The sequence below is a fragment of the Bidens hawaiensis genome, unplaced genomic scaffold (assembly GCF_021521415.1).
Source record: "Bidens hawaiensis isolate Kalapana, Puna unplaced genomic scaffold, B.hawaiensis_p1.1 tig00025587_1, whole genome shotgun sequence".
In the NCBI taxonomy this organism is placed as follows: Eukaryota; Viridiplantae; Streptophyta; class Magnoliopsida; order Asterales; family Asteraceae; genus Bidens; species Bidens hawaiensis.
Window position 1 is genome coordinate 236,697 of NW_027494093.1, and position 24,759 is coordinate 261,455.

Genomic DNA, 24,759 nt, shown 5'->3' on the forward strand with positions numbered 1-24,759 from the left:
ATTTTTCTACAATTTTGGAACTTATTTTTTCAGATAGAACTTTATTTGTTAGTTTCAATTTAAATTTTTTCCCCGAACGTGATTTTCATTTACAATTTTTTTGCAACCAAATATTAATTAATTTTTTTTTCTTTTTTGACAGGATTTTGCTTTTCAAGTTTAAGTTAATCTTTTCAATTTTCAACCGTGTTTAAACGAAACTTTATTTCGATTTTTTTATAGTATCTGTTTCCCTTTTTAGACTAACATAAAGTTTATGACAGTTTGAAAAAATGAAATTGAAATAAAAAACTTATTGTACCTCAAAACGGTCCCATTTGCTATAAAGAGAGCCAAAAATAAACCTTGTTCGCAAAACGATTGCAAATAATAAAAACAAAAAATAAAATTTCAAAAAAGGTAAGTTCCAATCGTAAAATAGCTAATTTATAAACAAAAAGTTAATTACTAGCGTTGTAAAGTCCTAATATACAATTATACATTACAAAAGATAAGTGTAAGGTTCAGTTATCTAATTAACTAAAAGAGAAAACTATTTTGTAAAATTTAACGTGTTACTTTTCGAAGTTAAGCCATAACTTGCTATTTTTACCAAATTAAATGAATCGTTTATGTAATGAATCGTATAGTTTTAATTTCACTATGGGTTCCGTTATATCCATTTGTTAGTATATATTTTGGTATTTTTGGTTTTTCTCTTGCTTTTTTTTTATAAGAAAAATATCTTCGTTGTCATTGGAACTCACACTCAAAACCTTTGGGTGTTAAAACCAACAATACCCATCAAAAGTCACACTAAAACTTATAATGATGATGAACATAAAAAAAAAGTTTTAATTATTTTAAAGTTATAATGAATTATGTAATAAGATTTAAGCATTTAAAATTTGACATATAGCATACACTGAACCCTTTCATAAACATTTCCAACAATAAATAAAAGTGAAGCAAACAAAAAACAAAATCCCCTAATTCTTTTCCCATTTTCATTCAAATCCTCATGTCATTTACATTATCAAATATAATTTCACCCATACCCAAATACCACAAGATAACATTTTAACCTAAGATGAACAACACCAACTTTTTTTAGGTGGTGCTTCTTTTTTCTCTTCATTGTTAGCATCTTGTTTTGGGTCTAAAACAACCGTCTTTTTGCTTCCGATCGAGGGGTCTTTTTTCAATTCTTGAGATTGCTTCACCTTCTTGCTCAAAATGTTGTAAATTTCTGTGACGATTGTCAGAAACACAGCGTTTACGTTTGAGGAATCGAGTGCTGAAGTTTCCATGAAAAATAGGAAAAATAGGCTTCGGGCTTCTGCTAATGATTTCCCCTCTGTCGTTGAAACTTCTCGCGCGTCTTTAAGATCCGACTTGTTTCCCACGAGTATTGTGATTACATTCATGTCACAGTGAGCTGGTCAACAAGTCAAAAAAGGTCAACTTGGTTAATAGCACAAAAAACCCTCTGCCAAGCCATCATTTTTATCTTGCAACTTGCCTGTTTTAATTGAATTAAAAAAACTAACAGTTTGATAGTTTTTACCAATAACATTTAAAGTTTAAGGCTTTTGGAAAAAAGATTGTTACCCTTAAACACACAATGAAAAGACCAAAGTCAAATAGATAATTTTTTACTTCATTAGAACATAAAATACAATAAGATGCTCTTCTTTTCCAAAAAGTAATAAATATAAAATTTTGACTTTGAAAGTCAAACAAGTCAAAGGCAAATGCCAAATTTTAAAGACCTTATTTCCTTTAAATATCAAAAAACAATATATATGGTTACTAATTACTAAACTTGATATCTTATTTTGAAACATTAATGTCAATTCTTTAGTATAAACTAGAAAAAAACTTGACTTGGTCGAAAAAGTCAAATGCAAAGCTAGAAAACCTTATTTTCTTGAAATACCAAAAAAGACTATATTTTTAGATACTGATTCCTAAACTTGATTTCTTAATTCTGCAACATTAGTGTAAATTCTTTGTTATACACTATAAACTTGACTTGTTTGACCAAAACAAGTCAAAACGCACAATTATCCTAAAAAAAGTCATAATCCACAACCTTTTTGACCCAAAAAAAGTCAATGCACAATTCTTTAACCAAAAAATTTAAAATGCTAATACTCACTGTGAAGTTCATTAAGCCATCTGCCAACACTATCAAACGTTTGGCGTCTGCTGACATCATAAACCACAAGAGCTCCAACCGCCCCTCGATAATATGCTGATGTCACTGCTCTAAAACGTTCTTGTCCAGCCGTATCCCATATTTGTGCTTTAATTTCCCTCCCGTTGACTTCCATTTTTTGGGTTTGAAATTCAACTCCAATGGTTGACTTTGAATTTGAGTAAAACTCGTTTCTTGCAAATCTAGCAAGCAAGTTTGACTTTCCAACACCCGAGTCACCAAGTAAGACGATTTTGAAAAGGTAATCATCGTGTGAACCGTCTTCTGATAACGCCATCTTTTTTATAATTTACAAAAACATAATCAGCAGCGCGTAGCTTCTTACAAATGGCAGTCCCATTATTATTAATCTGCACATGCAAAAAAATATTAACCTTTATGAAATGCAAATGGGTTGTATCATATGATTTATGATGGTAAATATATGATTTGTGCAGTAACTTTCATCAAAGATGACTAAAGGTACAAAGTTGTCGAAAATCATGATGTTTGGGGTTCAAAATTATTTAACATATGGTTAGCGCTAATATTTATCATCAAAGATAACTAAGGGTAAAAAATTATGATTTGTGGCTAAAAATTATGATTTTTAGGAGTTCACTCGTAGTAAAAACTATAATTTGTGGTTGAGAATTATGACTTTTGGATTTGGAAATTATTTAAATTATAATTTGTTCTAGTATTTTCATCAAAGATATTTAAGGGTAAAAGGCTATAATTTGTGGTTGAAAAATATGAGTTATGGGGTTAAAATTATTTAATTTATGATTAGTACTAATACTTTTTATCAAAGATAATTAAGGGTAAAATATTTTCATCAAATATTTTACAAAGGACAGATAAGTAATACTCAGAACGAATATTGTTGCGCTGTTCATGTGATAGATGGAAGAAAATACAGCAGAAAGACATATTATTAAACTTCTAAACGATATTATTAAAAAAAGATCAAGTTATTATTGCGACAATATAACTTTTGTAATGATATTCACAGGAATAGACAAATGTAGTCCGACACTCTGACCACTTAACTGGCACTAAAAAGTTATCGACTTTGACCCAAACACGTAATGACCCTTTATCCAACCCGTCTATTTTACTATTTATATAGTTACAATTTACAAAACAGCACTCACCTAATTATTTTCACGGTTGTTGAGTTCCTGCCCTATTGATATTCATTGTAGGGCTCTGATATCAAACCTGAAAAGAAACAGAGAATAAACTTTGGAATATTTATGCACAAATGCAAGATGTTTGTCTGCACTACCACAACAATAAAAAGGTTTAAATAGATGCACCAAAATAACATCTTTAATTTTTAATTTTAATTCTTGTCACCCTATAAATCTTTTGCTGACTTACTTGTCAATCAACCGACCATTGCATATATTTTACCTTCTATAGAGCTCCTTAAAGCCTTAATCAATTATCAATGTAAAAGTGCATAAGTGGAAACTAGTATTATGGTCTTTAAAATACTTATAGGTATGAGAACTCAAATCAACTAAAAATTTAGATGATATATTATGATTGACATGCATCATCCTTCAAATATTTTAGAACAAAAACTGGTAGAGAAATCACTGAAAACTAATATATATTTTACATTTTTAACTCCATTAGTACCAATTCACCAAAAACTTCAAACAGTGGCCCCTCTAAAAAGATCTTCAAAAACCACAGCTTTCAATTTGAAAATCAAGAAAAAATAAAGATCACTTTTGATCAAAGGTGGCCCCACATAATAAACAACCAATTATGCATTACATAGTATCTGATACTCTTTTTTTTGCATGTTTTTTACATATTTAACAGGCAAGTTAAACCAAAATTGACCAACAAAAAAGTCAACGATCTTAATAATACTGAACAGCAAATTTACAAAGTCAAATCAATTAACCCTTTTGAATCCAAGACAGATCCTCTAGATAAACACACAAATATAAAAAGATAACTTTACCAAGAACAAAGCAAGTACATTAGCAACAAGATAATATTGTTTTCTGAATAAACCCATAAATTAAAAAGCATTAAATTGCAAAAATTAACAAACTTTATCAAAATTAAAGATTTTTTTCAAGAACCAAATTATTGAGCGTACCTTTGACTTATTTGGGCATTTGAAACAGACCTTTTTCATCTTATGCTGTGAATTTAGCAATGAGATCAAATTGAGCAGTCAAATGTGGTTGATTAATTAGAGGGAGTGAGAATAATAAAGAACTAGGGTTCGTGGGAAGGTAAATGAATCGAAGGAGAGTGACGAGACGAGCCAGATTCAGAGTAATGGACTAACGGAAGACACGCACACATTTAGTGTACATTTGGGCCTTCAATTGGGCTTATTCAATGGGGCCAAACTGGCTCGGGTTATAAACCGGTTTATGAAGAAAATGTTGTTAAATTAATTCTGGTATGAGAAAATATCGGGTCGGTTTGGAAACTGGTTTGCATATTAAAAAGCCCGAGCAGATGTACAAACCTACGAGCTGGGTTGGTTTGGAAACCGATTTGGCCCAAATCACTATCGGGTTGGTTTGGAAATTGGTTTGCATCTTCAAAGTCTGCACCTCTATACGAACCTATGAGTTGGGTCGGTTTGGAAACAGATTTGGCCCAAATCAGTTTACGGTTTTGATGGGGCTGGTTTTGAAACCGGTTTATCAGGTTGAAACTTTTTTCCTTAACGTCTCTATATAGGACGGGACTAATAGGAAAAAAAGTTGTGGTTTCGGGTCGGTGTATTATTAAGTGATATCCATCATGATTGCATTGAGCATATGGTTGATTACTTTAACCTTACACGAAAGTTTTTTTTTTACTTTTGGCTTTCCCTATACTTGGGTGATAGCGTGTGTGATTTATCATATTTTGAATTTGTTATAGTTGTTATAATAATCGGGCACTCAAAAAGTAATATGTCGTGTATAAGGCACAATTTACGATTTGATATGAGACTATGATTACTTATGCACATCTCATTAACACCCTTATAAACATATGTTGTATGAAAGTCAGGTGTTCAACCTTCAATAACAAAAAAAAATTATTTAGTTGAAATAAGGGTAAAATAGTTATTTAAAAAGTAATTTTTAATTAAATAGATAAAAGGGCAATATATATTTTTAAAATGGAAACACACAATTGATTTTTAGGCTTAGTTGTGATAAATGATATTAGAACGAAAAAATATGTCTAGACTAGTGGCCGGCTCGGACTATCTTTAACCAATGGAGGTCGCGTACGGAATACCCGGCGTTACTTAGTTGGTCATTTAAAAAAAAGAACGAAAAAATATGTAAATGCCTCAATATAATAAGTTATGTTCAATATATTGGCGTTTTACGTTTTACGGCAAATGAATAAATGATTAGTTGTAAACATTGAATAGGTGGGGGGGGGGGCTTTTTTTATTTATTTTTTATATTTATTTGACCGTAAATTTCATTAAATTAGGAGCTTGAACCAAGAAAGACAACAAATCAATTACAAAGTGAAACTACACCGATCTTTCCACATAATATTTTTAGGGGAGTTTTTGATCCAAAAGAAACTTATTGATTTGGCATCTGCCAATGTTTTGGATGAGCAAGCCGATTTGTTTTTAAAAAGGGGTTACTTCATATAATAGTAACCAACTTTGAAATTTGTTCCAGTTTGGTCACTGATAAAAACTTTTGTTTCAATCAGGTCACTGAACTATCATTTTTGTTCTAATCCTAGATATTTTACCTGGATAGCAGGTAATCTAGGTTTTTTTAAATTTTTCAATTTTTTACTTTGCATAATAACTTTTAAATGTTGCGAAAATTAGTAAAATTACGAAATATAATTTTAAAATTCCGAAAATTTTCAAAACAAATTCGGAAAATTGCAATAAATAGCAAAAATTGAAAAAAAATAAAAAAATGTTCAAAACGGGTCGGAACGGGTTAGGGTCAACAGGTTCGGGTTAGAACGGGTCAAAACGTGTTTCGGGTCAGTTTTTTTTTACCAACGAATCAGCGCGTTTTCAACACGTTACAGCTCATTTTAACAGTAAAAGCTCGTTTAAGCAATTTTTTCAGTTCGTTTAAGCACTTAACAGCTCGTTTAAGCGATTTTTCAGCTCGTTTCAGCACCTAACAACTCGTTTAAGCGATTTTTTAGCTCGTTTCAACACCTAACATCTCGTTTAAGCGATTTTTTAGTTTGTTTCAGCATCTAACAGCTCGTTTAAGCGATTTTTCATCTCGTTTCAGCACCTAACAGCTCGTTTAAAGCGATTTTTCAGCTTGTTTCAGCACCTAACAGCTCGTTTAAGCGATTTTTCAGTTCGTTTCAGCCCCAAACAGTTCGTTTAATTTTTTTTCAGTTCGTTTCAGCACCTAACAGCTCGTTTAAGCTATTTTTCAGCTCGTTTCAGCACTTAACAGCTCGTTTAAGCGATTTTTAGCCCGTTTCAGCACCTAACAGCTCGTTTAAGCGATTTTTCAGCTCGTTTAAGCGCGTTTAGGTGCTGAAACAAACTGAAAAATCGCTTAAACGAGCTGTTGGGTGCTGAAACGAACTGAAAAATCGCTTAAACGAGTTGTTAAGTGCTGAAACGAGCTAAAAAATCGCTTAAACGAGCTGAAAAATCGCTTAAACGAGTTGTTAGGTGCTGAAACGAGTTGAAAATCGCTTAAACGAGCTGTTAGGTGCTGAAACGAACTGAAATATCGCTTAAACGAGCTGTTAGGTGCTGAAACGAGCTGAAAAATCGCTTAAACGAGAAAAGTGCTGAAACGAACTGAAAAATCGCTTAAACGAACTGTTAGGTGCGAACTCAAAAATCGCTTAAACGAGCTGTTTGGTGCTGAAAAATCGCTTAAACGAGCTGTCAGGTGCTGAAACGGATTGAAAAATCGCTTAAATGAGCTGTTAAGTACTGAAACGAACTGAAAAAAATCGCTTAAACGAGATTTTGCTGTTAAAACGAGCTGTAACGTGTTGAAAACGCGCTGATTTGTGAGTCCAAAAAAAAAACTGACACGAAACCCGTTTTGACCGGTTCCGACCTTGACTCGTTCTAACCCGAACCTATTGACCCTAACCCGTTCCGACCCGTTTTGAACCTTTTTTTATTTTATTTTTTCAATTTTTGCAATTTATTGCAATTTTCCGAACTTTTTTTTTTTAAATTTTCGGGCTTTTAAAATTATATTTTTTAGTTTTACTAATTTCCGCAACCTTTAAAAGTTATTATGCAAAGTAAAATCATTGAAAAATAAAATAAAAAAACCTAGATTACCTGCTATTCAGGTAAAATATCTAGGATTAGAACAAAAATGAAAGTTCAATGACCTGATTAGAACAAAAGTTTTTATCAGTAACCTGCTTGGAACAACTTTCAAAGTTGGTTACTATGAGTTTTCCGTTTTAAAAACGACTTCATTCCTTGTTTTCTAAATGCACTAACAAGCCAAAAAATATTGATCCCGCATATAACCTTATTAATGAGATGACCCAAGTTGATATCTTCATGAATAGTTAACTAGAACTATAAATTGGTTAGAAACAAACAACAAGTAGAAGTCAAAGGATGTGAACTAGAACTTTACATTGGAGTTCGTCATCATATATATTAACAACAAATTGATGCTGAAATTTATAGCAAACAAATTCAATGCAAGTGTCATCCAACTCCTATTATTCAACTAATTTCCATGCTATAAATTCTGATCACTCACCAGCAGCATTCATCAATGACCCATAATTAAATCACCAGAGAGAATCAGAGGAGAAGCAAAACAAGATCCAAAACCACAATTAGGTATTTGGTCTTTGAATCCATTCTGTTTTATTGTAGATTATTATGCTTTTCATTCATCGTGCATGCATGCATCAGTAGTACTAGCAAATCTTGATATTGGTTTGTTGATCATAGAGTTTACTTTTGCATCATTACAGAAATATGGAAGCAGGAGGCGTTGCATAAGACGGCGTATTTGGAGTGTTTTAAGACCATTTGGCATAGACCTTATATATATATATATATATAATGTTGCTTGCTCTTACAGCCGGTATTGGAGGGCTATTATTTGGTTATGATACAGGTGAAGTTGATTTTTGTTATTTGGGTTCTAATTTGTTTAATGGTTGGATATTATTATTTATGGTTGAATCTTATTCAGGAGTTATTTCGGGTGCCTCTCTATATATTCGAGACGATTTTCAAGATGTCGAAAGGCATACGTGGTTGCAGGTAGCTAGACCATTGTATTCGGGCTTGTATGTAAAACAATTCTTTTCTTTAAAGGGTGTTGATCTTAAAATAAAAGTGTTCCAAATGACTTTACAAAATGTAAGTTATATGAGTTAGGGGTGATCATGGTCAGATCTGGTTTGGTTTTGACGAAAATCAGTAACCAGTGTTTAGTACGTCCTGATAAATGATAATCCAAACCGGGCTGGATTGGGTGGGGTTTACCGGTTTGACATTATGATAGAAAAACCAAGTTAACAAGTCATTCTTCATGTTAAAACCATTTAATTTGAACTTGAAGGAAACCATAGTTAGCACGGCTGTAGCCGGAGCTATTGTTGGCGCAGCAATCGGTGGATGGACGAATGATAGATACGGTAGGAAAAAGACTATATTATGTGCTGACCTTTTGTTCTGTCTTGGTTCGATTACCATGGCTCTAGCTCCAAACCCATGGGTCATCATTCTTGGCAGACTTTTAGTTGGTTTGGGCGTTGGACTCGTCTCCATAACATCACCGTTATACATATCCGAAGCTTCTCCAGCTCGAATAAGAGGCGCAGTTGTTAGCACCAATGGTTTACTCCTTACGGGAGGACAGTTCTTATCATACCTCATTAATTTAGCATTTTCAAAGGTAAATTAGCCACAATCATGATGTTTTTTTGAGAGAACTTGTTTGTTTTGTTATTTGATTAGTAATTTTGTTTCAGACGCGGGGAAATTGGCGTTGGATGCTTGGGATTTTGGGAGTTCCACCGTTGGTGCAGTTTGTTGTATAAATGCATACCTGGATTTGAATTCGATCATTGATGCAAACCTGTAACATTGATTTCAATCTTGGTTTCTTGAACAATTGCCTGGATTAATCTCTGAATCGTGAATCACTTTCAGATAAACCTATTTGCGGGTTACACGCAATGATTTATCGGATAAGACAGAGATTTCTGTAGATGGAATATGATTTTGATGATTCTATGTGATGATGAAGAACCAGAGAAGAAGTAACCGTTTTCTCTATTCTTTGTATTCGATGAGATGATGTTAGAATCCAGAGAAGGAAAACTTCGACATATATAAATCAATTCCCACATCTTACATGAGCCCAAATAATTAATCATAAGCCCACTTATCATTATACTTAAACCCAAGTATAAACCCAAATAACAAAGCCCAAATAATATTATTGTTAAACAAGCCCGCACTCCCGCGTCACCTAACTCGTTTAATCTCTAACGTTATTTCCTCGATCGACAAGTTAATCCAATAACACTAAAATAACCAACACAGTTTATCTTGATGTGCTTTTTACCCGAGTCACCAAGATGGTTGTATAGCTAGGTAGAGCTCACAATTTATGACACAACACAACATGACGAGTTAGCAATGCTTGTTCATACCAACACTCTATGTTAATCTGGCTCAGTCCAAAAACGCAAATATAAAAGAGAAACCTTTTGACATAAATGTAGCACAAGTTATATTGCTTTAAAGTTGTACCATATACTAGCTCAATGGGTTTGTCTAGTCGAACCTAATACGAGTTCGCTAGATTTTGAGTTCTCCGTATCAAAACCGACATGTTATTTATAGATAAACTGGTGTCTAATTGTCACCTCTACTTGAAACATTCCAACTTGGTTTCCTGATCTATGTTTATGTGTCAATATGACATGCCTTTGATCAGAATAAGATAACTGAGGCACGCAATATACTCAAAAAAATTTATTCAACAAACAAAGCGGAGGAAGAAATGAAAGCTTTGCAATCATCCATCGAAACTGGCAAGGAAGCCGAAGGATCCTTAGGAGACGGTATAGTTTCAAAGCTAAAAAGTGCATGGGCTAATAAGGTTGTTAGAAGAGGACTATATGCCGGTATCACTGTTCAAGTAGCACAACAATTCGTTGGAATCAATACCGTCATGTACTATAGTCCCATCATTGTGCAACTTGCAGGATTCGCTTCCAACCGGACAGCATTAGCACTATCACTTGTCACCTCGGGTCTCAATTCGTTCGGTACCATGTTAAGTATGTTGTTTGTTGACAGGTTTGGAAGGCGGAAGTTGATCATTATCTCAATGGTTGGGATTCTTATTTGCCTTGTGGTTTTATCGATTTTGTTCTTTCAAGCTTCGGTTCATGCTCCTCGTGTAGATATTATGGAGTCGAATCATTTTGGGGTTAATTATACGTGTTCGGATTTTAAAACATCCACAAATCCATCATCATGGAACTGCATGACTTGCTTAAGAGCATCCTCCAATTGTGCTTTTTGTGTGAGTAACGAAAATATTGTAAGTTATAAATTTATAATCCTTTGGATATTCTATTTCATACCCTTTAAATATTTGTTCATATATGTTTTAATTACATGTTATCTAATAAACCAAACAGTATAATCCTGGGGCATGTTTGGCTGTGGACACCATCACACGAGCCGCTTGTCAAGGACAACATCGTACATGGTACACCTACGGTTGTCCAAGCCAGTTCGGGATTTTCACAGTTCTAGTCCTCGGGCTATACATCTTATGTTACGCTCCTGGGATCGGGACAATGCCTTGGATAGTGAATTCAGAGATATACCCTTTAAGATACCGGGGCATTGGTGGGGGGATTGCCGCGGTTTCAAGCTGGGTTTCAAATCTAGTTATAAGCGAAACGTTTCTAACTTTAACTGAGACGTTAGGGGCTTCTGGTACGTTTCTGCTTTTCGCAGGGTTCTCGACCGTGGGACTTGTGGCTATCTTTCTTCTCGTCCCGGAGACGAAAGGGATGCAGCTTGAGGAGGTTGAGAAGATGCTAGAGAAAGGATATCGACCGAGGTTTTGGTGCAGTGAAGACAAAGATATGAAGTCTGATTCTTAGGTTTATGGATCTAATATGTATTTTATGTTTATTAAAAATAAACATTAAATCACATTCCATAAACATAACATAATAAATCCAAAATAATAATATCCCCCACAAAAATCATAATATTCCAATTAAATGGTTATAAACCAAATTCAAAACTAAAAAAACTAGTGAATAAGTAACAATGAATTATTAAAATATCAACTACTAACATATGGTTTAGGCTACAGAAACCACAATGGGGCTCTTCACATGGTATTGCTTGCCATTAGACCATGTTAGTTCTCCAAAAACATGATCACTAATTTGACTTGTGTCATCAACTTCTTTCATCGTCAACTCAAATTTCTGTCCTTCACCCTTCTTTCAAAATGCAAGAGTCCTTGGCTTCACATCCACTGATATCCCAACAGGGCTCTTAACACTAACTGTATATTTGCCAGGTGGGCCCACATTCGTCAATCTTCTTGTGACGGTGACAATACCGTTAAGTTGATGGACAGTTATGGAAGGGTAGTTGAAGTCCAAGATGCTGTTCTTTTTAGGACATTGGTAAGGCTGATCAGAAAACTTCCGAATCATGGGGTTGTTGTATCCTCTGGTGCACAAGAAGTCAAGATAATCGTTCGCGGTTAAGTTATAAACGAGACCAGGATCCATCGCACGATTAGGATCAATATGTCCAGCGCCACGGCTAAACGGGCTTGCCTCATTTTTAGTTTCATCCAACATTGGTTTCCCTGTGTTGTCTTTTGTATATGCTGTGCAAAGATACCGCGAGACATTAATCAGTTTTTAAACTAACATAGTAGACATATGTTGCTATGTTTAGAATATAAATATAGACACATTCCATCCATATATATACTTGATTGATAATAAAAATTTAAGTTTACCGGTGGTCATGATGGCGGATTTGATGGCAGCAGGGCTCCAGTTAGGGTGGACACTTTTGAGGAGACCAACAACTCCAGAAACATGTGGGCAAGCCATTGAAGTGCCTGATAGTACGCTATATGGAAATACTGGTTCGGGATCATCGGAGAATGCTGCAATGATTCCACTCCAGGCGCGGTAATATCAGGCTATAAATTTTCATAAAATTAAAGTTATTATTTTTCAGTTAATAACATGCAAACCAAAATATTAGATGGAAAAACAAAAACCTTAAGAATCTCTGGTGTGATTGAATTCGGGCCACGGGATGAGAACCATGCCAAAGATGGAGCAGGCTTTATGCCCATGACAACTTTAGTAGGGGTTATGTAGCCCAATGGTTTACTACATCAACATAACATATCATGTCAGAAATATAATGAATAAAAAGATTATTAGTTTATTACTTTTCAGTTAATATTACTTGGTGGAGTTGAGGTAGGCATAGAGACGAAGCGCGTCCGCATATGTGATGTGTGTTGCTGGGAGCACATAAGGATCAGTTAGAATCTCATCACCATTGTCTGCATCATTGCAAACAATCATGCCCACAGCACCAGCAAGTGCGGCTTCTTTGCCCATATCATTGCTTCCGACTACGCACACCAAGATTTTCCCTTGAACCTTCTTTGGGTCAAGCGAACCTGGAACGCAATATATTCTACACATACACATATTCTCACACAATCAATAATAATATACGAAACCGAGAAAAACCAAGTAAATGTTTCAAGAAAAATACGTAAGCGTCCATATATGTTGCGTTTTTGGCCATAGCATTTGCAGCATTAATTAGAGGATAATATCCAGAATGTGGCAAGGGTTTGGACATGCTTAATCCCTGTTATTATAAATAGTTAAATACACAACAAAGAAAAACAAGATGATAATATATTGCACACTATGGATGTTTGTACCTTTAAGTTAAGTCCATTAGCAAGATGAACAAAGGATTGAAACTCGCAGTCAATTGTGCTAGCCCCGACGGTTATAACCCAATGAGCCACATTGGTGACTGATCCAGGTTTGGGCCCACCATTCCCTGCAGAAAACACAACAGTGATACCTTTCTTGACAGCATGGAATGAGGCAATGGCTAGACCATCATCCATGTAATCAGTAGGGGTTCCACCAAGAGACACCGATATCACATCAACGCCATCTTGAATGGCTGATTCAAACCCTTTTACTATATCTGCATCATCGCATTCAGCTCCAAAAAAGGAGGGTGGCCAGCAGACTTTGTAAGCCGCCACTCGCGCTCGTGGTGAACCGCCTTTAGCGATTCCATTTCCGATTCCGTTAATACTCACTCCTGGAACAAAGTTACCACCTGCAGTAGATAATGTATGGCTACCACTTCATGATCACGCGCATTGTTCATCGAAGGATCCAACTTTGCAAATGAAGCTTGATAACCTTTGTTATAGTACTTGGCACCAATTAGTTTACTGCCAACATCATCAATGAATAAATAACAAATATTGGTATAAATTAAACAGACAAGAACAAAGAAGTAATATGCTTACTTGTTGCAAGAAACTAATGTTCCATTCTCACATCCACCCTGAAGAGGTAGGTCCCAGCAGGGCTCAGTTGGTCCCGCATGACTCACCTTGAACAGGGATGTCTGCGCAAAGACCATCTACTCCCGCAGGACCCACCATGCTCAGAGAAGCCTACGCGCAGTATGCAGGCTGCATACGCAGGGAAAAGCCTCCCAATGGTAAAGTAACCCGCCTGTTCCCGCAGTTGCGGATACAAGCCATCAGGGAAGGCTACCCGCACAGCATAGCTACACGCATAAGGCTTAACACTTACAAATATTCAGTGTCACCTGAAAGAATGAGCAAAGGCGGGAGGGGGAAAACTCCCGCCAAAATGGGCCAGTCCGTATGATGGAGGATCTTTTGCGTGATACCTGACGAGGTAAAGACAAAAGATCTGACCAAGAATGCGACAGCTCACTGACAGCAGCGTGGCAGACAGCACGCCACAGCACTGTGACCAATAGCCGCCGCCTGCCCACCAACTCCTGCCAGACCACGTGCCTAGCCTGCAGTTGGTAGAAGACGAAGAGTGCACGGCACGCCTGCTCTGTGTCAGCCGCTACCTATCCACCACTCACAGGTAGGGCACGTGCATAGGTTACAGTTGGTAGCGTGTTGGGCCGGCTAAACCCCTTGGAAACCCACCTTCGGCTATAAAAGACAGCAAATGGTATTATCATTTCATCATCTACTATCTCGTATAACTTACTTGATAACTGCTCTAATAGTATTCATATACTTTTATATTCAAAGAGCAATATAGACTGATTCTCACGCCGGAGGGTGGTCACAAGGAGGAACCCCCCCCTTCTCAGTGACGAGCTTACGGTGTCTGTTTTGCAGGTTCCCTGAAGTACAACTTACTCTGCTGGACCTAACCTTCGTGGGAAACATTACTTAGCCCCCAGATTACCTATAATCTGCCCGGGGTCTCTTAGTGTTTCTTCATGCGCGATTTTAATGATTGTAAAGTGATACACGTCAAGCGCAGCGAAAACAAATCTGCGGATGCGTTAAGCAAGCTTGCATCACTGGCCTTCACCCACTTGGGAAAGGACATCCGCGTGGAACTCCTCGAAACACCATCAGTCCCGCACAAGGAAATTTGTGTCATCCAAACCAGTACAGAAACATGGATGACCCCAATAATAAAATACCTTGAAGCAGGAACGTTACCAGAGTCGAAGTCACAGGCAAGAAAACTACGCTGTAAAGCACTGAATTATCAGCTGGTCAATGACACCCTTTACAGACGTAACTTTCTTGGCCCATTGTTAAGATGCGTGGACAACCAAGATGCTGACTACCTCCTAAGGGAGGTTCACGAAGGCATCTGTGGAGTACACGCAGGCCCCCGCGCTGTGGTAGCCAAGCTAAACAACGCGGGATACTTCTGGCCGGGGATGCATATGGACGCGTTGGCATACATCAGAAAATGCAAATCTTGCCAGCTTTACGCACCCAACACGCATCGCCCGAAAAATGAACTTGTTCCTGTCACTTCCTCGTGGCCATTTCAGAAGTGGGCCATTGACGTGACAGGCCCATTTCCAACAGCAGCTGGGAATGTTCAGTTCCTAGTGGTAGCCATTGACTACTTCACCAAATGGATAGAAGCGAAACCTTTAGCCCAAACAACCGCAAAGCATATCAAAAAATTTATTTGGGAATTTATTATTTGTCGTTTTGGACTTCCACAGAATTTGGTAAGCGACAATGGCACCAACTTTGCTGACAAGAAGCTACAGCAGTGGCTGAAAGAACTTCAAATCACCCACACCTTTACCTCAGTGGCACACCCGCAAGGTAACGGTGAGGTGGAAAGAGCAAATAAGAGCATCGTCGAAGGCATAAAGAGAAGACTCTTGGAACATAGATCCGGTTGGGTGGACGAGCTTCCACACGTCCTTTGGGCAAACAGAACGCTGAAGAAGACCAGTACGGGAGAAACCCCGTTCAGTCTCACTTATGGCACTGAAGCCATGATCCCAGTCGAAATCGGTTTACCCTCACCAAGGGTCTTAATCCAACCAGAAGACAATGATGCGGAAAGACGGTTAGACCTTATGCTAACCGAAGAGCGCAGAGACTTAGCCGCCGTGCGTGAAGAAAACTACAAACGACAAATGCAAAAATACTACAACACGCGGGTAAAACTCTGCAACTTCAAGGAAGGAGACTACATACTGCGTAACAACGAGGCTTCGAACCAACAACGCCCAGGAAAGTTGGCCCCGATTTGGGAAGGGCCATACATTATCAAAGAAGTTCTGGGAAAGGGCGCGTACCGGCTCGAAAGGCTCGATGGCACTCCCATCCCTAGAACATGGAATGGAGCTCAATTACGCAAATGTTATATGTAGATCAATTCCAACTTGTAAAGAAAAGGCCTAGAGCCACTTCTAATGGAAATGATTCTCCTTTCATGATGTATTAATAGCTTGTAACCTATGAACTTCCCTTACGGGAAGAAGTAGTTGCGTGTGGAAGGCGGCAATACCCGCATAAACACAACGCCAAAATGTTAAAAAGTTCTAAGGAAAACCTACACGCAGGTCAGATGTAGGTAAAGTTTAGCCATCCTTGTAAGTGCAAGTGACGGTCTTACCCGCACAATCACGAACAAGGAAGCCAAACTTAACTTACCGTCTACCACGTTAAAAGGTTAACTTATGAACACTTAAAAGGATAAGAAAAACCTACACGCAGGTCAGATATAGGTCTAAAGTTAAAGCCATCCTACTAAGTGCAAGTGACGGTTACACCCGCACAATCACGAAAGAGGAAGCGAAAACTTTAGTCCATTATCAACCACGTTCAAAGGTTTAACTTAATGCCTTAGAAATTTCGAAAAGGAAAACCTACACGCAGGTCAGATAGAGGGTAAAGATTAGCCATCCTACCAAGTGCAAGTGACGGTTTTACCCGCACAATCACGAAGGAGGAGGCGAAACTTTAACCCATCATCAACCACGTTCAAAGGTTCTTATTCTAAACACTTGGGAAATTGCTAATTTAAACTAAGTATACAAGTCATAAGTTTATAAAGCAAAGAACCCAAGGAAATAACAATCTTATACGCAAAGAGATTAATATTTCACAATCAATTACAAGAATGGCTGGGTAACTACCCGCCTAAAAGAAATCTATACAAGGCTATCCTAGCAGGGGGAAGGGATCTTCAAGATCAGGCTTCAGGGCCACCTCCGCTTGGACCAGCACCGTCAGAGCGCGGCTGCCCAAGGAAAGCCTTAAGGATGCTTAGCCCATCATCAGCAGCAGCAGCTTCATTCACCTTCTCCACCACTGGATGCGGGAAGGCAGCGTACTGATTCACAGCTTGGTCATAAGCAGCTTCAGTATTAACATTGAATAAAGGGAAGTTGGAGGGCGGAAAGCCTCTCTCAGCAAACCCTAGACCAAGCAGGAAGCCAGTCTTCTGCCCATCCTCATGAGAAGCGTTGAGGGCTGCGCTCATTGCATCGTCGTAAGAGGTCTCTGAAAGGACCCGACGCACAACCTACAAAAGAATTACAAGTTAGAACATTTTCTAATTACGAGCGGAAAGCGTGAAGAAAAAGATGAAGATACCTCAGGCAACGCTTCTCGAAGCAGCCATTGGAGGGTAGCTTGGCTTTCTTTGTAAGCACGTTCGGCTCCGCTTTTATCAAGGTTGGCAAGTTGAACTTCCTTGGCGGCAGCTTCTTCGACGCTTTTGAGTTTCCTTTCAGTACGGTCAAGCATCCCCCTCTGGTCAAGGATCTCCTGCAGCTTCTTGGCATCTTCCATTGCCAAGGCGTCATGAGCATGCTGAAGAACCTTTAATTTGCATTTAAGCTGCTCATTCTCTTCGCGAAGTGGCTCAGCAACAGCTTCAGCCTTGGCAGCCCTCTCAGTTGAGTTTCGCGCAGTCTCCTTGGCCAGCCGAAGCTGTTCATTCACAGCTTGGGCAGCCTTGGAGCGGGCCTCGAGTCGCGCCTGGACTTCAACCTCGAGGGCCTTGAATGCCTTCTCCTTCTCGGCTGCGGCAGCGGCCAACTGCCGGTTCTCCTCCCGAAGAGCCCGCGCTTCAGATACATCTTTGGCGCGAGCTGCTTTAAAGCAGCTCGACGCGGGGCTGCGTTCGGGCCTGGAGAACCCGAAGCTCATTGGTTAGCCTACCCTCTTGGTAGCTAGCCATGGCTTCCCCCAACGCACCATGAGGAGCAGCGTGGCGAGCCCAATCCACGCACTCCACAGGGGTGCGAAGGGTTGTTCCTCGGCGTATGTTCCATCTTGGAACATACACTTCATTGGAATCCGACACTGCAAAAGAAACAAAGGCAGTTAGGAAAAGATGACAAAAATATACAAAGAAAAAAGAACCCTACGTACCTGTAGGGTCAATAACAGGCCGATAGCCGCCAAACCCATCACCTGAACCTAAAGGAAATCCATCCAACAGGTCAGGCAGACGGGAAGGTGGCGTAGATCGGCGGGAAGCCCGGCGCGTACCTGATGGTCCGGCCGCCGGTGCCGGTGGCGCAGGTATAGTGGCAGCCGCCGTGGTAGCCATTGTTGGCGCCGTCTCCTCAGCAACAGTAACCGCCGGCTCCGTGAAAGATGCTGTAAAAATTGCACTCACGGCCGGCGGAGACACCTTCTCAGCTGGAACAGCCTCAGGAAGGCTGGAACCAGCGGAAGCAAGCGTAGACGCCTGGGTCGACGCCTCGGGAAGGCTGACCGAGCCTACCGTCATTGGCGGGGGAATACTTACTCCAACTCCACCCTGGAATGCGTCAACATCCACACCTGCACAAGCAAAAGTGTTAGAAAAATTTATTTGAAACAACAAATCTAGACAAGAATTATGGGGGTACTTACGGGGTTTCTTGAGCTTGAACGCACGGACGAGCGGGGGCGAACCCGATGGAGCCGGCCTCTTGACACCGGTAACCGTCGTCGTCGCTGCCTCCCCGGAGGTAACACCTGCAGCCTCCGGAGCGGTGGTCTCCTCACCACCGGGCTTCCCCGCCACCTCTGCATTATCTGACTCCGAGTCAGATAAGACTACCGGGTCGGCCGTAGAGGCCACCTTCTCCTTGCCTCTCCCGACGGCAGCCTTTTTCTTCCGCACCAGTGGAGGACCTTCTGCGGATTCCTCAGAAGAAGAAATGTCATGAACTCCAGCAGCAGGCACAGCATTGAGAGGTTCAGGGTAGAAGATAGGCTTACCTGGCCGTCGGTGGCTCAGGATCTCTTGGCCTGGCGGGTAAACCTCCACGAACCGACCCGCAGTCTGCTCTAAGATGGGCAACTCGTTCTCGTCCAGAGCACGAGTACCCATCCGCGCAGGACCATCTTCCTCCCGCGGATTCAGGAGCGACTGAAGATCGTTACCCTCTGAAATCAACAAGAAAGTTAGAAAAAATCGTAGTCAGCAAAAAAGAAACAAGACATACCATAAGGGGTAGAGTTCGAACCATATTCAAGGACGATCGGAACCTTATCCGCATTCGCCGCCTTCCACACCCGGCTCATCCCCAGCATCACCATCGCCGACTCCGGAAAACGGAAAACCGGGGACTGGACCCGGGATATCTTCGCGAACCATTCCGCCTCCTCGTAGTTGATGGCGGGAAGGTTCGGAAGCGGCTGGCCATTCTTGAACTTCATGGCAATGGGGATGGCTCGAGCGGATATAAAGAAGAACTCTCTTCTCCATGAGCGAAGACTCCGCTCGGTGGTACAAATCTTTAAACCCTTGATACGGGTTGTAAGAGTGTACCACCCTTGGATGCACCTCCAAGTATAGAAGGTCATCAGGCGGTCAACAAGGGGCTCAAGGCCCAGTATCCGGCACACCCACTCAAAGTGCCGGACCTTGGCAATGGCCATGGGGTGCACCTCTGTCAGGTGCACACCGTGCCTCTCTAGGACACGGTACACAAACTTTGTCAACGGAAACCTAAGGTTCCCGTAGACAAAGAATGCAGCATAAACCCCGATTTTGCCACTAGGGGCATCGTACACAGTATGGTGGGGCTCAGGAAACTCAGGCTCGAGAGACTCGAGCATGAACTTCCTGACGATATACTGGTACAGCTCGACAGGAAGATAACACTGGCATTCGCCAGCAGTCTTCTGATCATCAGCATCGTGAGAAGACATGGTGGAAGAAAGAAGAGATTTCAGAGCAATGCTTTACTGAAAAAGAGAAATTCGCCGGAAATTACTGGAGAAGAAGAGATGAAAGTGGAAAGTGTGAATTGCAAATAACCTTCTCCCCCTTTATATAGCAATCGCAATTAATGCGATGAATTTAATACGGAAGAGAGAGAAATCAAAGGTGCAATGAAACTATGACGCGTGGCAAAAGCGAACTGGCAACAGCTGTCAAAAAGGACGTGTGTCAGAGATTTCGCGGCTACGCGCCCGAAATCCCGTGCCCACGCGCCTGAAAAAGCAACTGGAATGACCACATAATGTCATGTCGCCATAACTTCTGGCACGTCCTGACACAGTCAGAAGAAACCGTCGCACGACGTTTGAGGTATTGGGTTGTTATCCATCCAACTCTTCAAATTTCAAAATTTAAAAATTTGAAGACCAAGGTTCAAAAAAGTAAGCGGGAAAATATCCCTTACCTTGGCAAACAAGTAACCATAAGCCGGGTGTGGGTACAGTGTAAAGGCAAAACCCTTCACATACCTAACACCCGCAGGGAATTGAAGCCAAAATATTTGGCAACCAAGTAACCATAAGACGGGTGCGGGTACAGTGTAAAGGCAAAACCCTTCACATACCTAGCACCCGCAGGGAATGGACGCCAGGAATACCTTGGAAGTAAAGTAACCGTAAGACGGACGCAGGTACAGTGTAAAGGCAAAACCCTTCACATACCTAGCACCCGCTGAGAATTGAAACCAGGAAGGATCTTCTGGGCAATGCTTGTGAAAACGGAAGTAATATCCCCGCATTGCGGGAACATCGAGTACTACGTTGTTTGAGGCTCCAAGATGGAATTGGTGGTTTAAACATAATTGATCACTATGTTCAAAAACTACCAGAACCACAGGGAGAATCCGCACAACTAAGACTCAATGCTCCTGACTTGCGAGGAGGTTACAGACCTACCCGCATCATACCCAAAGACCAAGCAGGAAACTCGGGAATTTCTGCAAGTGACAAGGACTTCCGCGGGAAGAACCCCCATGGAAAACCTTACAAAAACCCCTTTTCAAAACCCTTTGCTTAAGTCCAAAAATTCACCTCACTTTATTAGACATTCGTGAGAAGAACATTGGACTGGGGGGACTTGAAGAGGTAGGTCCCAGCAGGGCTCAGTTGGTCCCGCATGACTCACCTTGAACAGGGATGTCTGCGCAAAGACCATCTACTCCCGCAGGACCCACCATGCTCAGAGAAGCCTACGCGCAGTATGCAGGCTGCATACGCAGGGAAAAGCCTCCCAATGGTAAAGTAACCCGCCTGTTCCCGCAGTTGCGGATACAAGCCATCAGGGAAGGCTACCCGCACAGCATAGCTACACGCATAAGGCTTAACACTTACAAATATTCAGTGTCACCTGAAAGAATGAGCAAAGGCGGGAGGGGGAAAACTCCCGCCAAAATGGGCCAGTCCGTATGATGGAGGATCTTTTGCGTGATACCTGACGAGGTAAAGACAAAAGATCTGACCAAGAATGCGACAGCTCACTGACAGCAGCGTGGCAGACAGCACGCCACAGCACTGTGACCAATAGCCGCCGCCTGCCCACCAACTCCTGCCAGACCACGTGCCTAGCCTGCAGTTGGTAGAAGACGAAGAGTGCACGGCACGCCTGCTCTGTGTCAGCCGCTACCTATCCACCACTCACAGGTAGGGCACGTGCATAGGTTACAGTTGGTAGCGTGTTGGGCCGGCTAAACCCCTTGGAAACCCACCTTCGGCTATAAAAGACAGCAAATGGTATTATCATTTCATCATCTACTATCTCGTATAACTTACTTGATAACTGCTCTAATAGTATTCATATACTTTTATATTCAAAGAGCAATATAGACTGATTCTCACGCCGGAGGGTGGTCACAAGGAGGAACCCCCCCCTTCTCAGTGACGAGCTTACGGTGTCTGTTTTGCAGGTTCCCTGAAGTACAACTTACTCTGCTGGACCTAACCTTCGTGGGAAACATTACTTAGCCCCCAGATTACCTATAATCTGCCCGGGGTCTCTTAGTGTTTCTTCACACCCTTCCACTTAGATGGAATGGGTCCATAACCGCTGCCATTGAAGATTTTCGATTCGGGCCAAACACCTTAAATATGACAAAGTTATAAAATAAAATTAGAAATTAGAAAATTGAAATATAAAACTCAAATCTGATGATTAGTAGAGCACAAAACATGCTACCAGTGTCAAGATTGGCAATGATGATATTTTCTCCAAATCTTGCTTTCCTCCATAAAGAAGACGAACCGATGAAACCATTGTTTTCAAGATTCATGAAATCCCAAGACCGGGTTGTGTGTAAGTTTCGCCCTTTAGTCTGGATCACGGTCACCACGTCCGGATGCTCTACATGACATAAATGTGATAGAATTCAATATTAAAGGTTTCCATGCAACATACTGTTATAAGATAATAACAAACCTGCAATTTTAGCAGCATCTTCTTCGTCCAAAAGCGCAGCAAATTAAACTGCTTATTGTATGAGTAAATCATGGCCTCATCAACCCTCTCTTTGCTGTTTCAAAACATAATATAAGAAAAGATAAGTACAAAGTAAACTTATTATGTTTTGTTTTTGTATACAGATCATTATTAATTACCTCCCTAATATCGAACCAAGAAACTCGAGGTGAGAATCTTCAATCTTAGATGCTTCAAATTCATGATCTAATGCTCCAAAGTAGACTATATAAGACTGCAAAAGTCCGAAAAGTTATGTAAAAAATAATAATTTAAAGAAAAATATGCATATATATCATATATGCATGCATGAATGCTGCTTTAATTAGTGGTGAAAAGTAAACCTTTTTGCTTTTGATTGCCAAAGAAGATGACTGCAACACACATGCAGTGATGAAGATGGCAATAAGAACTGTAAACAACTTCATGTTCAGCAATGGAGTTTTGATTAAGATTAACGTATATATTTATAGTCTTTGGAATATTAGTAGAAGTAGGACTCTTGATTAAGAACTTTATCCAGTTATTGAAGATAAATAATAGTTAATTATCACGTTAATACAAATGGACTTGAATCATATGTGCGTTCGAATTTCAATTTTGAAGATAAATAATAGTTAATACGTACTGCCATACGTATAAATTATAAGTTATATTACAGATTATAAGTTATAAGTTATAAATTTTGAATAAATTATAACATGCTAATTATTTAAGTGAGGAGGAGCTAATAGATTAATATAATGTTATTAATTAGTTTTTATTTGTTTAGAAGTAGAACTTCGATCAATTTTTGTTTAAATCATGTATTCTCAATGCTAGAGGTTTGGATTATAATCGATATACAAAATATAATCGATATACAAAATGTAATAAACCTATCGAACACTGTTAATACACAGTCGTTGTACAATTTTAAAATAAACAATACATGTTATTTTTTGAAGGTTTTTCTGAAGGTTTTTTTCGATTTTTAACACAAATTGAATAAATCGAAATACAAGAAAATATCCTTAAAAATTTATCAATGCACTTTCAAAAAAAAGTATACTTATTACTTAAAATTTATTTGTAATTTTATTATTTGTAGTATCTCATATTACATAAGTTTTAAAACCAATCCAATATTAATCAAAAAGTGTGCATAAACACTTATTACAATTATTATGTTGTGTGATAATATAACACTTCATGTAATTTAATAATGTGTTATTCCTCTGATATAAATATAAATAGCACATCACCTTCAATTTTACGTAATAACGAGTTGCTTTTAACTTGAATGTTGCGGCAAGAATCCGGTACGTTGGTATTGGTTTAACCCGCGCGTTATGACGGGGGCGTGGGGAGAACTCAATCGGTATCTTTTAAACCCGCACATTGCGGCAAAGACATCGTGAGAATTCGATTGGTACTGGTTCAGTTCATTATAGCAATAATCTATCAAAAATAAGTTAATTATTTTTTTTTAAAATCATTAATTCTAGTTTGTGAAGAGTTTAACCAAACTGTTAAATTCAGGAGACTAAAGTTATCACATGGGTAAAATTGTAAAAAAAAAAAACAAAATAAATAAATAAATAAAAATGAGTGGAGCAAATGAGATTCAAGCACCAGTCATCACGTCATCTCAAAAACTAACAGACACACAGGTCAAACCATTCATTTAGTTTTATTCTAGATCCATATAAATTTGATTTTTGGAGCTAGGATCAAACATACTTATTAAACAAGCTTTAGTATAATTTTAAACTCTAAGTCGATTCAAGTTTTTAACAAGTCAATATCGAGTACCTCAAAAACAACTCAATTAATTAACTTCATAGGCGAAACTAGTCTAACGATAATACATTAATAATACCTAGAGGTTGGCATTGGTTATATACGGTTGTTGTGATTGTGTTTCAAATACAAGCAAGTAGAGGTGCACAAATCGGTTTTTTTAAAAAAACCGGTTCGGTTATTAACCGGACCGGTTTTTTTCGTCCTGGAAAAAAACCGGTTCGGTTAATAACCGGACCGGTTAATAACCGGTTTTTGTGCATGAAAACCATAACCGGTCAAACCGGTTACGACCGGTTTGGGAACCGGTTAGAACCGGTTAATAAACCGGTTTTTTTATTAACCGGTTTTTTAATAACCGGTCTAACCGGTTAACCGGTTTTTTTTTTTTTTTTTTAAATAACCATTATTTTTTCACAGTATAAACAAACCGGTAACTACAAGGCAAACCGGTAACTACAAGCATTAAATCGTTATCGCATATTCGTAACTCAAAAATACATAACTTTCATTTATAGCTTTTACATTAA

The 24,759-nt window shown here is 39.2% G+C and overlaps 1 protein-coding gene and 2 pseudogenes across 1 annotated transcript; 1 reads left to right on the forward strand and 2 right to left on the reverse strand.

Moving 5' to 3' along the window:
* Positions 1–925: 925 nt before the first annotated feature.
* On the reverse strand, positions 926–4,387 carry LOC143571820 (ras-related protein RABA5a-like). Its single transcript, XM_077057144.1, has 4 exons — positions 4,305–4,387; positions 3,337–3,403; positions 2,141–2,550; positions 926–1,417 (listed from the first exon to the last, which is right to left on the reverse strand). The coding sequence occupies exons 3-4, from the start codon at positions 2,475–2,477 to the stop codon at positions 1,065–1,067; spliced, it is 690 nt and encodes a 229-aa protein (XP_076913259.1). The 5' UTR covers positions 2,478–2,550; positions 3,337–3,403; positions 4,305–4,387; the 3' UTR covers positions 926–1,064.
* LOC143571850 (inositol transporter 4-like) lies at positions 2,653–11,302 on the forward strand (annotated as a pseudogene).
* Positions 11,303–11,509: 207 nt separating this feature from the next.
* LOC143571851 (subtilisin-like protease SBT5.4) lies at positions 11,510–22,875 on the reverse strand (annotated as a pseudogene).
* Between the last annotated feature and the right edge of the window lie 1,884 nt (positions 22,876–24,759).

Coding starts and splice junctions, on each gene's coding strand:
- LOC143571820 (XM_077057144.1), bottom strand. CDS start 2,477: ATGGCGTTATCAGAAGACGGTTCACACGATGATTACCTTTTCAAAATC. Junction 1,418..2,140: donor ATGGCTTAATGAACTTCACA/GTGAGTATTAGC, acceptor CTTGTTGACCAG/CTCACTGTGACATGAATGTA.